The sequence below is a fragment of the Scardinius erythrophthalmus genome (assembly GCF_964197995.2).
Source record: "Scardinius erythrophthalmus genome assembly, chromosome: 17".
Lineage (NCBI taxonomy): Eukaryota > Metazoa > Chordata > Actinopteri > Cypriniformes > Leuciscidae > Scardinius > Scardinius erythrophthalmus.
In genome coordinates, this window is record NC_138237.1 from 20857011 (window position 1) to 20873358 (window position 16348).

At 36.9% G+C, this 16348-nt stretch overlaps 2 protein-coding genes across 8 annotated transcripts in view; both read left to right on the forward strand.

Moving 5' to 3' along the window:
- The first annotated feature begins 787 nt into the window (after positions 1–787).
- calm3b (calmodulin 3b (phosphorylase kinase, delta)) lies at positions 788–5668 on the forward strand. Of its 7 annotated transcripts, XM_081391042.1 has the most exons (7): positions 1141–1163; positions 1275–1342; positions 2826–2856; positions 3240–3383; positions 3459–3565; positions 3658–3793; positions 4024–5668. In XM_081391042.1, the coding sequence occupies exons 2-7, from the start codon at positions 1340–1342 to the stop codon at positions 4050–4052; spliced, it is 450 nt and encodes a 149-aa protein (XP_081247168.1). In that variant the 5' UTR covers positions 1141–1163; positions 1275–1339; the 3' UTR covers positions 4053–5668. The 7 variants fall into 7 exon arrangements, with proteins under 7 accessions (XP_081247170.1, XP_081247169.1, XP_081247166.1 ...); XM_081391044.1 differs by lacking the exons at positions 1141–1163; positions 1275–1342 and adding an exon at positions 788–949; XM_081391043.1 differs by lacking the exon at positions 1275–1342 and having other exon boundaries at positions 1094–1163.
- A 528-nt stretch (positions 5669–6196) lies between these two features.
- pcxa (pyruvate carboxylase a) overlaps positions 6197–16348 on the forward strand; it is a 138972-nt gene continuing 128820 nt past the window's right edge. Inside the window, exons 1-4 of the mRNA XM_081391741.1 lie at positions 6197–6558; positions 12609–12756; positions 13528–13712; positions 15863–16028. Of these exons, the coding sequence (XP_081247867.1) occupies positions 12609–12756; positions 13528–13712; positions 15863–16028 (499 nt within the window). The 5' untranslated portion in view covers positions 6197–6558. The remainder of the gene's footprint in view (positions 6559–12608; positions 12757–13527; positions 13713–15862; positions 16029–16348) is intronic.

Sequence of the window (16348 nt, forward strand, 5' to 3'; positions counted from 1 at the left end):
GACATGGTTGAATTATTAAAATCTACCGCCATAAAAGGGAGCAGCACTCATTGTCTCCAGCATAGCAAAATATCAGGTGTCTCTACTGATGACTTCTTTATTTAGAGCTATTCATTATGCATATAGAGAGCTCAGTCTCACCTGGCTATTTTAACTCATTACAGATTTACAAACCCCTGCTGAGATCGGCTCAGAGCCTTGAGTGATGAGGGAATTGTCTCAAATGTATATGGGGTCTGAGAGAACAGACCTAATGGACCCTTTTCACAGACTGTGATGAAGTGTTTTAACTCATCAGCATCTTAAATCCAGCAGAGGTTTTATATTATTTTATAATTTTCATTTTAAAAAAGTATGTGTATTTATAACACCATACTTGGTATTTTATTAACTTTCTAACAAATTACAAGAAAAATAAAGCTCTTTTGAGGTTGTTTCTAATACAGCAGCTGTGGGAGTGACGGTAAAATTAAATTGTATGAAATGTCTTTCTCTCTTCTGACTGCCGTTATCAATCTCTCTCTATTTTTTCCTCTTTGAAAGTTGTGAAAACACTATTGTGGAGTTTTTCTTTTGCTATTTGAGCAAACGGGAACAGATATTTTGAATGTATTATCTCAGTGGTTCCCAATCCTGGTCCTGGGGACCCACAGCTCTGCACATTTTATATGTCTCCTTTATCTGACACACCCAGTTCAGTTCATAGAGCTCTTTCCTAACGAGATGATGATCTGAATCAGGTGTGTTAAATGAGGGAGACATACAAACTGTGCAGAGCTGTGGGTCCCCAGGACCAGGATTGGGAACCACTGTATTATCTCATTCACCACTATAAAAGTTTACCCAACTATGACAAATTCCACTTCTGAGAACCCTGGAAATGTGAAAAGGGTCTATCATCACAAGAAACAAAGGCTCATCAAAAGATCTTCTACAGTTTATATAATTTGTAAGTTGCTTTGGATAAAAGCATCTGCTAAAGGGTTCACCAATCTCGGTCCTGGAGGGCCACTGTCCTGCAGAGTTTAGCTCCAACCAGCTCCAACACACCTGTTTGAAAGTTTCTAGTATGCCTAGTGAGACCTTGATTAGCTGGTTCAGGTGTGTTTAATTGGGGTTGGAGCTAAACTCTGCAGGACAGCGGCCCTCCAGGACCGAGAAATGTAAATTTAAAAGGGGGAAAAAAAAAATAGATACTTGAAATATTACTGATGAATGAGTTATTTTCTCCTTACAGTATGTCCTCTACCTTTTCACAACTCAAACTTTTCTAGGTCAATTACTCATTTGGGACCACAACCTGATCAAGAACCAACGCGTTGTGTTCCCTTCAAATCTAATGGTGTTTTTTTAGTTGAAACTTTATTTCTCTAAATAAGGCCTTCAAAATCACAGTACTGACCATAAAATGGGCGTATTTAATATAACAACAGACTCTAGCTCTGAAATGCTGCCAGTCTGCAGCACTATCTGCACTACTCGTTTTCCTGCGTCTGTGTCTTTAAGAACTGCACTCATCGAGGACTCCCTGACGCATTGCAGGTGGCTGAAAACCAATCAAAATACGTTTCCTAGGTCAGCTGACGAGTGCCATCAGACTTCTATATATAAACTCTCCGCCACCATCCATTCAAACCTGAAAGCTACAGATGATTGCTTTGGCTTTTGAAAAGAATAATCATAAAACATACATTTACAGTCGATTAACAACGTTCGTTTTTATAAACTAAAACGGGAAAGTTTCTATGTGCTATTTGGAGTTCAAACATTTTGACTACGTGGCGTAGGAAGACCATAGTAACAGCTTTGTTGTCAAGGAGTGCGACGTCCCACTTTGGACCGAAACACTAAGGCGTAGTGATATTGAAATTTGGGCGCAAAGCAGCAGAAGATAGTGCTTGACAATCGCACGGGCGGAAAGCAAACGCTTGGGTTTCCATTTTTTATCTGCGTAAAGAGCAACGTAGTTCACACTAAATTACAATGGTAAGTAAGCCTTTATATCACTTTATTTTAATAGTCAAAGAGCAACGTTGCTACAAAAATGGCTGAGCGTCCACGGCGAAGTGATAGGTGTGAATGGGCTAGTGTTAGCTTAGCTCCTCGCGAGCTAACCGTCATTCTATTGAAAGAGCGCGCGAGCTCCCGGGCTAACGTCACTTAAACGGGATACACAGTTTTCATATTTCTCAGTGTTGAGTAAACGGCTTTATCGCTTGCCGTGTGACGTTTGGTAGTGCTTCCTATAAATGCAATTAGGCGCGAGACATTTACAGCATAAAATGTGCTATTCTAGCACATCCTCCTTGACTGATTCGTTGTTGCTAGCTCGCCTCATGTCGGCGTCAGTAGGCAACAGTTTGAAAATATATGTAAAAATCTCGATGGTTTACAATAACGTTAGACGGGACCCGTATCGTCCCTTGTGCAAAAAATAGTTCAAGCTTTTTATAATATATCGGATCGGCCACAACATGCTAACGTTAGTAACGTTAGTTTCCCACAGCATGCGCACTAATCCATTCAGCTGGCCTATAACCGCGAACCTATTATAGTAAAAAATAAAAAATGCAAATACAGTTAAATGTAGAAACGTAACGTTGGTCTGCTGTGACTGCGTTTAGTAATTTGCAAATTCACAGCCCTGAGTTAGGCGTTGTAGTCATGAATGACATCATCAAACTTGTAAAACAAGCTATCACGTGTTAGACACGTTCCGTTCATTTTAACACGCAATAAATAAAGTTAAGCTTCAGACTGAAATCTCAGTGCTATCTGGCTATGCTTATAATAATTAACTGTTTTTTTGTGTGTAATTTCTATAGGCTGATCAGCTAACAGAGGAGCAGATTGCTGGTATGTAAGATTAACATTTACCTTATAAGGATAGCTCACCCAAAAATTCTGTCATCTGTCATTCGTTTAGTTGTTCTAAACCTGTGTGAATTTCTTTCTTCTACTTAACAAAAAATAAGATATTTTAAAGATTGTTTGAATCCAAACAGTTGATGGACCCCATTGACTTTCATAATATGGAGAAGAAAAAAATACTATGGAAGTCAATCGGGTTTCATCTTTTGTGTTCAGCAGAAAAAAGAAATTTATACAGGTTTGGAACAACTTGAGTGTGAGTAAATGACTGAATTTTCATTTTGAGGTGAACTATCCCTTTAAACCAACAATATGATTTGATGATAATTGTATAATATTTAATTCATTATCTGTGCTTTTTTCCCCAGAATTCAAGGAGGCCTTCTCCTTATTTGACAAAGACGGTGATGGTACCATCACTACTAAAGAGTTAGGGACTGTCATGCGCTCTTTGGGCCAGAATCCTACAGAGGCAGAGCTTCAGGATATGATCAATGAAGTTGATGCTGATGGTGAGGAAACCCTTCCACAGATAATGCCATGTTACTGTAGCTCTTCTCTAAATCTTATCTTTTTACCCCCCTCAGGCAATGGAACAATTGATTTCCCAGAGTTCCTTACTATGATGGCCAGAAAGATGAAGGACACAGATAGCGAGGAGGAGATCAGAGAAGCGTTCAGAGTTTTCGATAAGGTAAAATAGGTTTTCTTGGAAACATGTACTCACTTATTGAAAAAAAAAATGGGAAAGAATATTTTCCTCACTCAATGACTAATGCTTTACAGGATGGAAACGGTTATATCAGTGCAGCAGAGTTGCGTCATGTCATGACAAATCTGGGGGAGAAGCTTACAGACGAGGAAGTGGATGAAATGATCCGGGAGGCAGATATTGATGGTGATGGCCAGGTCAACTATGAAGGTATTCCACATGTTAATGTCATTGATGCATAGTGTTATATATTTTTATTTCTATTTTTATTATGCAAGTGTATTGTTTGCTTAACTCCCAAGCTTGTGGTTGAGGTATTTAGAACAATTCAAGGGTCAAATGTATTATGGCTTTATGGATAATGGCTTATTTTGTTGAAGTTTGTAGAATTCTTGTGAAATCAGTTTGCACATATCTAATATCCCCCCCCCATTTTTCAGAGTTTGTCCAGATGATGACAGCAAAGTAAAACTGGAAACCAAAAGGAGCACAGCAGACCAAACAGTGGGCAGCACTCTCACTGTCAACCTTCAACAAGCATTCACAACCCAATATCTTACTCCTCTCCATTTAGTTTTGCTCTCTTCTACTTTCCATTAGTTTAAACAGTCCCCTGCTCTGCTTGTTTTTACTTATGATCTTCTGTAATCTTTTTCCTACATTATCTGGTTTTCTTTGGAAGAAAACATTTACATGCACAACAAAGTTTAAATCTTGCATATATGATGGTGATAACAGCAGTGTAACACATGTATCAATATCAATATTTTAAAGATTGTGACATACTATATGGACAAGAGCAATGCATGCTTTGTTTACGTTTGGCATGTTTCTGTGTCTTTTGTTTTTCTTCCCAGCTTGCCTCTTTTTCTAACTTGCTAGTTCTCCTTTAACTGCATGTTTCTCATGCAAGCTCTGCTCAGTGGTCTTAGAACTGTATGGTGAATAACCATTCATGGATAATCAGGGGCTTTATATAACAAAACGGCTCAAACTTCCATGTCATAGTGTGATTGTTTTTGTAAGTGTAGAACTGTGTGTCTGAGCGAGTGCTTGTAGTTGGATTTAAAGTGGAGCCACTCAGTACAGTTTACGTTTTGGTATAGGGCTTGTTCTTTAGGGACCGCATAACTAATGTCTACGAAAAAAAAAGAAAAAAAGAAACTTAGACAAACCTGTGTAGAATAATCCAGAGATGGTTAATTGGGGACCAATTATTTCAGTTAGTTTGCTTTGCCCCTTTTTTGTATTATTTGAGAGAAACATCGGGGGAAGTTTTTAACCTTCTTTCCAACGTCAATTTCCTCACTAATTTTACTACCCCAAAGCAATTGCCACCTATTTTGTTCTAGACTGGCGTAGAGAGGTTTAATGTTTGGTTTGAGCTCTATAAGTGTGGAGTTTTACTGAAGATGTAGAATATTTTCACCTTAACATACAGTCTTACATTTTGATGCTGCACTTGGTGTCCTAGTCAGTGGACTATTTCTGTCTAGGGAAAAATATTAAATTTAAGCTGTGTGCTGATTCTTCCTGCAGGCTGTTCGATATATTTGTATACATCCATAGCATAGCACCTGCATTTTATGATTTTTTTTTTTTTTTTTTTTTTTAAGAATTTTTCAGAAGCAATGGCATGCTCTCCCAGGGTCCTGTAGTTGTGGTCCATGCACAGTGGCAATTGGGATGGTGCGTAATGCTTGTCAATCAGTTAGACAGTGTCTGCTGTGTTGGTGCAGCAACTGCTGCCTTTAAATGCAGCTTTGAATGAAATCCATTTTTTGTAACTGTATAGACCGTTAAACAAATGGTTAAGGTTAAATGGCGTATAATGGTAGAATCACATACATTATGGTGGTAGTATTGCATCTTCTGCCCCAGTTCTTAATTTATTCTACTGTTATGTTTTTTATGACCTTTATATATGTTGTTGTTTTTTCTTCCTCTGAGATCTAAGTTTACGGTCTGGTTCTTTTTTCTCTCTTCCTCTGCCCATAAGGTAATATAGTTAAAAAAAGAGAAAGGTTATGCATTCCATTGCAGAACTCTGGTTTTCTTGCTAAATAAACATCTTGGACCTCTGTTTCTAAATTACCTCTTTTTGTTCATAACACTGTTGCCTATATAACTGTAAATCTGCATGGGCTTATTAAAAATAGTGTAAGAGAGACAGAAAAGTGCATTCGATGTATATCTATTGTGTTTATTGTCATTTGTTTGCACAAGACAATATTTTATGATTTTGAATCACATTACATCAATTAAGAGTCAGCATATCACTTAGAAACACATACATACAAACAAACACATACATCGCAAATATTACAAACATATTTTATATCTTTGGGATGTGTAAAATTAGAAACGAGTGAGGGTAACAGAAACGTCCACATGACTAAGTCTGCATCTGTAGTTTTGTCTCGTAATGAAACTACAATACCCAAGCTTCCCCCAAACGCCCAATACCGGGGCACATGTACAGAGCTGTTGATGACTGACGTGACGCAGAACGAATAGGTCACCGCCGATTTCAGCGCCAACCAATCACATCAATGACAAGTGAGACGTAGGCGGGGACGCCAGGCTCAGAACATACACCAATAGTTTGCCAGTATACAGATGGGTGGTTTATTGATTCAAGGAAAAAATGTTGCAACTGGCCAAATACTAAAAAGTGTTCAACTGATTAGTGGCAGGACAAGCCAACTCAGACGATTTAGACATACTTAGGCAAACAATTTTAACGAGTTGAAAATCCAGCGGGGAATCTGAAGCATTCGGCTGCGAAATAACACCCTGTCAGGAGATGTAAATAAGCGAGTTCAGTCGAGGCGCATTTAGTTACTTCGCTACGTACAATTGATATTCACTGAACTTACGCAGCGAGGATTTTACGTCTTCACGTCTTCACGTTTCTTCTTCAAGGAACAGGATTGGACCCCAGAACGCCACTGCTGTGAGACAAGAATAAGAAGGTAAGACTGCATTCTCGCATTTTAGGTTAATCGGATCAGATGAGATGATAGGCGTTTTTTGAAACTGCTGTCGTAACTTATGCTTTATTGCAAGTATGATGAGCACAAGTTGCTGCCCTTATAAACACTAGCCGCTTGATATGTTAAGTTGAGCATAAGTGCATTTTATTGCAATGAGCAGACAGTCGTGGCTTCTGCAGTAAATATTTATGAACCGTGATAGATAACTGATAGAGTTTTGAAGTCGTCCAGCATGCGATCAAAGGGCATTGCACTCTCACGCTTTCCTCTGTTTGCTAACCCATGTGCCAATTGAATGAATCAAACTGGACAAGATGATGGATTTACAACATACACCAATAGTTTGCCAGTAGACAAATGGGTGGTTTATTGATTCAAGAAAAAAAATATTGACCTATAAACTATTACCAAACATAAACACTTCATGGCTGCACGTCCGTTTAAAAAGGAATGTTGAAGCTTGCTAATGGGAAATGGTTATTCATTGCGCAGCAAGTTCAGGTTCACTTTTAAATTGGCAGCTGTCGATGACAGTCCAATCCCAATCCAGGAATGACAGTGTCAAACTGTCCCTTATGATGCCCCAAATATTAATAGGGCAGTTTACAGCAAATAAAGAAATGAACAGTGATTTAGACATCAGTAACATGATATTCGCCATATGGAGGTTGGAGGAGGAAGTTGGCTGAATTATTTTTTATTTTTTATTTTAATCTTTTAAAATATTATATTACTATAAATATGAGCTTTTATCAAAATGTTGTTGTGCAGCTGCCATGTACATTAATATCCAGGTTTTATTTGGTTGTTTGAGCAGATTCAGCATGACTTTTAGGAATGTATTTTAAACATGTCCCTTTTTTAATTATTATACATGCAGTTTTTATTAATTGAATTGGATTCCAGTTCACAAGAATAGTTCTTGGTCATATTGTCATAGTCATAGATTCACCCCTGACTCCAATTTTTGTCACATATTATACACAGTTACGTAACACTGAACGTGTTTTATGAAAAGCAGCAGGTGTCTGATAATATGACACTTATGAACATCTTCAGAAACCTGATGACTCTTGAATTCTGGGATATATTGGAGTCATCATCATCAGCCACATGGTGGCAACCGATGATGTGCTAAAAGCAGCAGAATCATGCAGACTGCCTGTCTTTTCATCCCATTTCACATCTACCATCTTGGCATTGCTTAAAATATACAGTCATGTGATAAAGAAATTCTATGGTTTTATTTATCAGGCCATAATAAAAAATAATCTGGTCTTTAGCAGGTCTTAAAATGAAGTAAATACAACCCAGATGCCAACAACACATGACATACTGTATTAGACTGTTTAAAAAAGCCGAAATGGAGAAACTATGGGGGGCAAACTAAGTACACCCTATGATTCAGTTGCTTGTAGAGCCACTTTTAGCAGTAATCATTTTAAGTAATACTTTAGTTTTCTATATGAATTTATCAGTCTCTCACATCGTTGTGGAGGAATGTTGTCCCACTATTCTTTGAAACGTTGCTTCAGTTCATTGAGGTTTGCAGGCATTTGTTAAATACACGGCTCTCTTAAGGTCCTGCCACAGCATTTCCATCGGGTTGAGGTCTGGACTTTGACTGGGCCAGTGCAACATCTTGATTATTTTCTTTTTCAGCCATTCTGTTGTAGATTTGCTCTGGTGTGCTTGGGATCAATGTCCTGTTGTGCAGCCCAATTTTGGCCAAGCTTTAGATGTTGGACAGATGGCCTCACATTTGACTTCAGAATACATTTGGTATACAGAGGAGTTCATGGTCATATCAATGACTGGAAGGTGCCCAGGTCATGTGGCTGCAAACAAGCCAAAAATCATCACCCCTCCACCACTGTGCTTGACAGTTGGTATTTTTTGTTTCTCTGAGCAGTGCCTGGTCGGACCTTGAGGTGAATTTGCTGAGTCGTCCACTCAGATTGGCAACTGCCTTGAATGTTTTCCACTTGTGAATAATCTTCATCACTGTAGAATGATGGACATGGAAATGGCCTTATAACCCTTCCTAGATTGATGGCAGCAACAATTGCAACTCTAAGATCATTGCTGATGTCTTTCCTCCTTGGCATTTTGTTAACACACACCTAAATGCTCCAGACCATCAAACTGCCAAAACTTCTACTTTTATAGAGTTGGTCACGCTTGCTGATGATCAATTAATCAAAGACATTTGATTAGCAGCGTCTGACTGCTATTTACCCTTTTAATTCATATGGAAGCAGCAAGTGTGTACTTTGTCACACATGGATTCTCCATTTTGGCCTAGTTTTTGTTCAATAAACCATGACACGGTGGAATATGTCATGAGTTGTTGTTCATCTGAGGTTTTATTTACCTCATTTTAAGACCTGCCAAGGACCAGATTATTTTTTTATTATGTCCTGAAACATAAAACCATAAAATTCAAAAGGGTGTACTTTCTTTTTCACATGACTGTATATGTTCATGCATACATTATGAGTGACACACAGATTTCTTTGAAAGCCTTGTTTGTGGTGCATTTTGGGATTGGAATGATCCAAGAAAAAGGTTTATTGCATGTTTAAATATTGTATTGCCCTTATGTTTTTGTGTATCAGGTAAGTCTCTCATAATGAGTAAGAAAGATGTGGCAGAATGAGTGAGACCAGAGGCAATATTCTGGACTTGTTTTTTCTCTCAAACAAATGGCCCTGTGTTCTTATAAGTTGGGCTGTGAGCGAGTTTGTAAGTGGATCTCTGTGCATTGTTTTCTTTTGAGTAGTAGAGTAATTTTTTTTTTTTTTTTTAGTAGACCAAGCCCACTGGCTGTGCCAAAATACTTTTGGATTAAAGTTTTAATGCGAATGTTTCACTTAATCTCTCAAAGCCACTTCCTTCTACAAAGTCAGGAAGCTATTTTGCATAATTTGCTAAATTTGTAATATGATGATCATCATTTTGCTACCAAATCACACCATTTAACCCCTCTCTGTTTTACATGGCCCAATTCACATACAGATTAGAATGCCATTCAATACATTGTCCCATCTCCACACAGTCATTTACATAAATGTGCTGCTATTGTTTACAGCAGCTTCAGATTCTCTCCTCTGCAAAGCTCATGTATCAGTGTCAGGTCCTCTCAGGCAGGACACAGTTGCTGTATTGTTGTGATTTTTGGCAGAGGAATGCCTCTTATTCAGGGGAAGACAAGTATAAGAACAGTTGAACTTTCCCGTAACCACAGAAGAGTTAGAGTGAAATGGGACACCTTAAATATGCTCCCATGTGAAATCAGCCGTAGCTTTTGTAGAGGAGTTTTGTGATTTGCAGATTAGAAATGAATCTAGGGGCCGTATGCTGTGCAAATACCTTTCCTTTGCAGTCGGTAGACTTTTGAGCATGTTTTTGCAATATCCTTGTAAGTAATTTAGTATCAAATGCATGTTTCCTTTAGAAAATATGCAAATATAAACCAGGTGTGTTTGCTAGTTCTCCCCACTCCTAAATGAATTGGTAATTGGAATTTTCAACTGGTTTTGCTTCAGTACATTGGACGTCATATGACCCATCACATTACCAGAATGGCTTATTGTAAAAAAAGTATAAACAAAATATTATAGTTTTAAAAATCTGCAGAAATTATTAACATGACATGGTGGGATGAATAGAAAAATAAATAAAATTAATTAAAAAAATTAAAATGTCTAACACAAAATTAAGGGCTAACAATGTGCCAAATGTTGTATTTAGGAAGGTACAGTGCTATGCATAAGTTTAGACACCCATGCTAAAGTTGACTAAAAAGAGGAATAAAAAATCGTCTTTTGGAAATTGAACTTAATGCCTTAATTAAAAAAATTAGGAAAAATCCAACCTTTAAGGACACCAATTTTCTTTGTGAATGAATGATGTATCGTAAATAAATAAATGTTCTTCCTTAAAATACAGGGTGCATAAGTTTGGACACCCCTATGTTAAATTCCCATAGAGGCAGGCACATTTTTATTTTTAAAGGCCAGTTACTTCATGGATCCAGGATACTATGCATCCTGATAAAGTTCCCTTGGCCTTTGGAATTAAAATAGCCCCACATCATCACATAGCCTTCACCATACCTAGAGATTGGCATGGAGTACTTTCCATAAGATCATCTCTCAATGCAAATCAAACTAGCTATTAGGCTAACTGAAATAAAACCATGCCAATCTCTAGGTGTGGTGAAGGCTATGTGATGATGTGGGGCTATTTTAATTCCAAAGGCCAAGGGAACTTTATCAGGATGCATAGTATCCTAAAAAAATAAATAAAAAAAAAATAAAAATAAAAATCTGCCTGCCTCTATGGGAATTTAACATAGGGGTGTCCAAACTTATGCACCCTGTATTTTAAGGAAGAACATTTATTTATTTACGATACATTATTCATTCACAAAGAAAATTGGTGTCCTTAAAGGTTGGATTTTTCCTAATTTTTTAAATTAAGGCATTAAAGGAGAACTCCGGTCAATTTTAACATTGAGCTCATTTTTTTGTACATTTGGAGTGCTGTCAATACAGAGAACAACGACAAAAATCGGTGTTGCCTACACCGAGTTATTCTATTAGTATAGTAGTCGATTGCCGAGTTCACGCGCATAGGTTTAGTTACCTATGATCACGCGCGTGAACTTGGCAATCGACTACTTTGGACTTCAACAGAAAAACAGGATGTAAACAGGTATTTGCGCTGGCTTAAATAACATAATTTTTATACATGTCTTTTACATCTACTGCAGTCAGATTCACCCGTGTTCACTCAGAAGGAATCACTCACATTTTCTGTGCACTTGTAATGACACATCAAGGATGTTAAGAGGCTAAAAGCAGGTTTAGTACTTGCCCCATTGAAGTCAACAGGGTGCAAATTTTAAAAATAGAATAACTCGGTGTAGGCAACACCGATTTTTGTCGTTGTTCTCTGTATTGACAGCACTCCAAATGTACAAAAAAATGAGCTCAATGTTAAAATTGACCGGAGTTCTCCTTTAAGTTCAGTTTCCAAAAGATGATTTTTTTATTCCTCTTTTTAGTCAACTTTAGTATGGGTGTCTAAACTTATGCATAGCACTGTATTTGTTATAGGCCTATTGTTATTGTTACAATATTCGTATCTGACGATGTAGGATATTTTAACATTTATTAGTTTGTCATAACCTAATGCTCAATTAAAGTCAATTTTAAAACTCTAATTATAAACTCTAATAATTTAGTAACACTGTTTACGTCTGAATGAAATGAAAATTCACCCTATCTTTTTTCTAAATGCATCGTAATGATATTTTTGTGAATGATTCATACTTGTTCATAACAAACATGCTTTTGTTTTTTTTAAACACCCCCCCCCCCAGTTTCTGGGTGTGTTTTGATGAGCAATCGAGTCAGTTTTGTTGCACAACTCTGCTTTTATTGTCTGTTCTGTAGTCTTTATAGCCTTTTGTCTCCTGTGGCTTTAGAGTCTCTCTGATCCTTCAGTGTTTCCCACAGAGTTTAATCAGTTCTGCTGTTGTTTCAGGTGTTCAGTCTCGGCCTTAGAAGCTTTGTCCACAGGCAATATGATCGCAATATAACATTGTGTTTTTGTTCTGTTCGGCCCTGTGGGCACTTGACCCTGTTCATGTTTTTCAGTATGTGTGGATAAGCTTGAAATACAGCTTTTTGTTTTAAAGACAGCCTTGAGTGTCTTCTCACGTAGCATATGCCAGTCTTCTTTCCTTGTCCAAGTGCTTGTGGATTTGTTTGTTGTTATATTTAGCACTCATTTACTATACAAGGTGTATTTTCCTGTTGTTGCATGTATTATTTTCCTTGACCTCACTTTCCCTTTAGTTCGAGTGTTGACTCTTGTTATCTCCTGAGCTCCTGTGTGAAACAGTGCAAGACTACTCCTAATCACTTTGGTTCTTTACAGATGCAGATAACATAGATATCACTACAGGAGCATGAATGAACTGCTTTCTGTAACACCTATCTTTGGCTCTCGTTCTCTAGATGCTGCTACAGGTGGGACTGGGAGGACAGCGCTCTGCCCTGGGGCTGTTAGCCATCAGGAGGGTGTGGATTATGACCCGCTCCGCCCATACTGCCCCGCAGACACTGGAGTACAAACCCATCAAAAAGGTCATGGTGGCCAACAGAGGTGTGTCAGCAGCAGCTGTGTTCTGAATGTGGTACTAGCATACTAGCTGCTAACTGTTAAACATTATGTGATACAGTTATTGAAACATTAATTTGACATTTAAAAAAACGGATTGTTTTATTTTATTTGTAGTATTGTATATATTTTTCAAATTACAGGAATATAACACTTAATAAATATATAAATAAACCATTCAAAAGCTTGGGGTCAGCACAATTTATTTTATTTTATAGAAGTTATTACCTTGTAATGCTGTTCTTTTGAGCTTTCTACTCCTCAAATAACCATAAATGTTTAATAAATGTTTATTGAGCACCAAATCAGCATATTAGAATGATTTGTGAAGGATCATGTGACACTGAAGACTGGAGTAATGATGCTGAAAATTCAGCTTTACCATCACAGAAAATATAAAATGTTATACATAAAATATATTAAAAAAGTATTATGTCACTCTTTTACTGTATTTGTATCAAATAAATGCAGCTTTGGTGAGTATTAGAGACTTCTTTCAAAACATAAAATCTTACAGACTTACAACTGTATTTAAAAAAAAAAGTAATAATTTTCTGATTATTGCAATCAGATCGAATTTTAAAGTTAATGCATCCATAAAATACGGTTAAAGATATTGTTTACTGTAGAAATGTTGTGTCCTATCCTCAACATAACAGTTCTCAGTCTTTTTATCTTCTGTCCTTCCGCTGTAAAATACATGGTATGAACGAATTGTACACTCATGCATTGTAATTCATGAAACGCTCTTTGCAGGAGAGATTGCCATCCGGGTGTTTCGGGCATGCACAGAGCTGGGGATCCGTACAGTGGCCGTCTACTCTGAGCAGGACACGGGTCAGATGCACAGACAAAAGGCAGATGAAGCTTACCTCATCGGCAAGGGGCTGCCGCCTGTAGCGGCCTACCTGCATATACCAGACATCATCAAAGTGGCCAAGGTCAGACTTTTCTCACACTCGTGTGGCTTCAGTAAAGATACTCTGTGAATCCTCTGTACAGTAGTTCAGTTTTCTACTTGCCCTGCCATGGTTATTCACTGGCTTCAAACACAAAAAATTGTCAATTTAAAAAAAAAAAAAAAAAAAAAGATTTTATAATGTTATATTTATAATTTGACACTTTTTTTTAAATTATGTTTTGGAATGTAGACTTTTACGCTCATCAAGGCTGCATTTATTTGGTCAAAAATACAGTAAAATCAGGATATATTATTATAACAATTGAAAATAACAGTTATGATGCTTAATATTTTTTGTGGATTCTATGATGAATAGAAATTTCAAAAGAACAAAATTAGAATTTTTTTTCCTGTCACTGTCAATCAATTTAATGATTTTTTGCTAAATAAAAGTATTAATTACTAAAGTATTGTTCCCAAACCTTTGAATGGTAGTGAATTTTACTTTTAAAATATTTAAAATATATTATTTATTGTTCTTATGCATTTGTCACACACAAATACAGGTATTTTTTCATCTAATAAGTTATCGTTACAAATAATCACTAATAGCTAGAAATTAAACATACTATTCAGTACAATTATTCAGGAAACTCCAAGACAGCAAGAAATTAAAAAATATTTAAATTAGTAACTGAGTGTTACTAATTGGTTTGTTATTTTCAACCCATTCTTAATGATGCCACCAAAACACTTTAAAGCCATTCTTACTAAACCTCATCTATGCCTGCAAGCAAGGTCATTTTAATCGGCTGAATCGACAACCAAATGTCACAGAAAACCAAATATTTGAGTTTGCAAGGCATAAAATGTAAGATATAGACACAATAGAGTAAGTGACATTTCCATCAACTGACCCTGTTTGTCTCAAAAACCAGACTGTTTGGTTCAAAGCAAAGTTTTTAACACCTGCGAATTTTGTGGTGTTTGTGTGGTGAAATAGTAGATTAGGATCGCGTGACCTGTAAAGTACAGGCTGCTGTGATTGGACAGATAGAGCACAAACAGTCCTGCTAAGAGCAGTAATTGCACGTAATTATGCCTTCTGACAATAGAGTTCAGAGTCTGCTGCCAAGAAGACAGGGTAGTGTAGCTGTAAACAGGCAGCTGCTCTCCCACATCTCATTTTCTGATTAAATACCTCAGGCAACAATCAATAGACAAGCTAGTCAGTTATTGGCTTAATCAATAAATAAACAGATATACTGCTTATCAATTCAACACTTTACCTAATGTGTGTTGAAAAAAATGTCCTATGTTTTATTAGGTGCATGAAACATTCCTAACATCTTGTCATGACTTGTTTAAGAGACAGCTACATCAGTTAACCTTAAAAACAGGTCGATAAGCAAAAGGTTTCAGTCAGTTGGGCTGTATTCTTGGAAGGAAGCCACTACTGCTTTTTAGCTGATAATGGAAAGAGCTGTATCTACAATATTATGGCTCAAAGTAATGAAGTACAGGGTTACTGGCAACACTAAGGTCATGGGTTTACTCTAAGTCGCAGTGGATAAAAGCTTCCGCTAAATGTGTAAATGCATTGGGGAGAAAGAAGTCTCTTTTAAACAACAGTTTTCTATTTTAATATATTTTAATATATTTCAAAATGGAATTCATCCCTTTGATGGCGAAGCAGAATTTTCAGCAGCTAGTCTTCAGTGTCACATGATCCTTCAGAAATCATTCTAATATGATTTATTTGCTCAGGAAATATTTCTTATAATTATCAATGTTGAAAACAGTTGTGCTGCTTAATATTTTAGTGGAAACCCTGATACTTTACTTTTTTCACAATCATTTGACAGTTATTTGTCAATATTTGACAGTTATTCGTCAGGCCGCCATTGTAAATAAGAACTTGTTCTTAATGACTTGCCTGTAAAAATAAAGGTTAAAAAATAAATAAATAAATAAATAAATAAATTTGACCAAAATAACATTTACAAAAGATTTCTAACAATAGAAATGTCTTTACTGTCACTTTTGATCAATTTAATGCATCCTTGCTGAATAAAAGTAGTAATTTATTTAGAATTTTTTAGTTGGTAGTGACTTTTGATTATATGAATCTTGAAAATGTGTTTTTGGGGATTAATTGTGACAGAATACTTCACATTATGTGTCTGACAGGAGAATGGCGTAGATGCCATCCACCCAGGCTATGGCTTTCTGTCAGAACGAGCAGATTTTGCCCAGGCTTGTGTGGATGCTGGGGTACGTTTTATCGGCCCCACCCCGGACGTGGTGCGTAAGATGGGGGACAAAGTTGAGGCTCGTACCATTGCCATCAGTGCAGGTAAAGCGTTTATCACACACCCTGCACTCTCTCATCACAGTGTATTATCAGTTGTGTTGTTGAATAGTGTGCAAAAGTGCCCGTCCACTTTTTCAGTGCCTTGGTTCCTGAAGTATTTTCCCCTAGGGATTTTTAAAAGGTCTTTGTTAAAGAGCTTATAAGCCATGAACCAAACCAACCAGCTTTGAGGTGAATCACAACATTACAAACTTTGATCTGCAATCCCATGAAGCATTGCAAATGATGATCAAAAAAAAAAAAATGTAAATATGAAACTTAATTTTGCAATAGTTGCATTTACTGGTTTAAAATGTTAATGT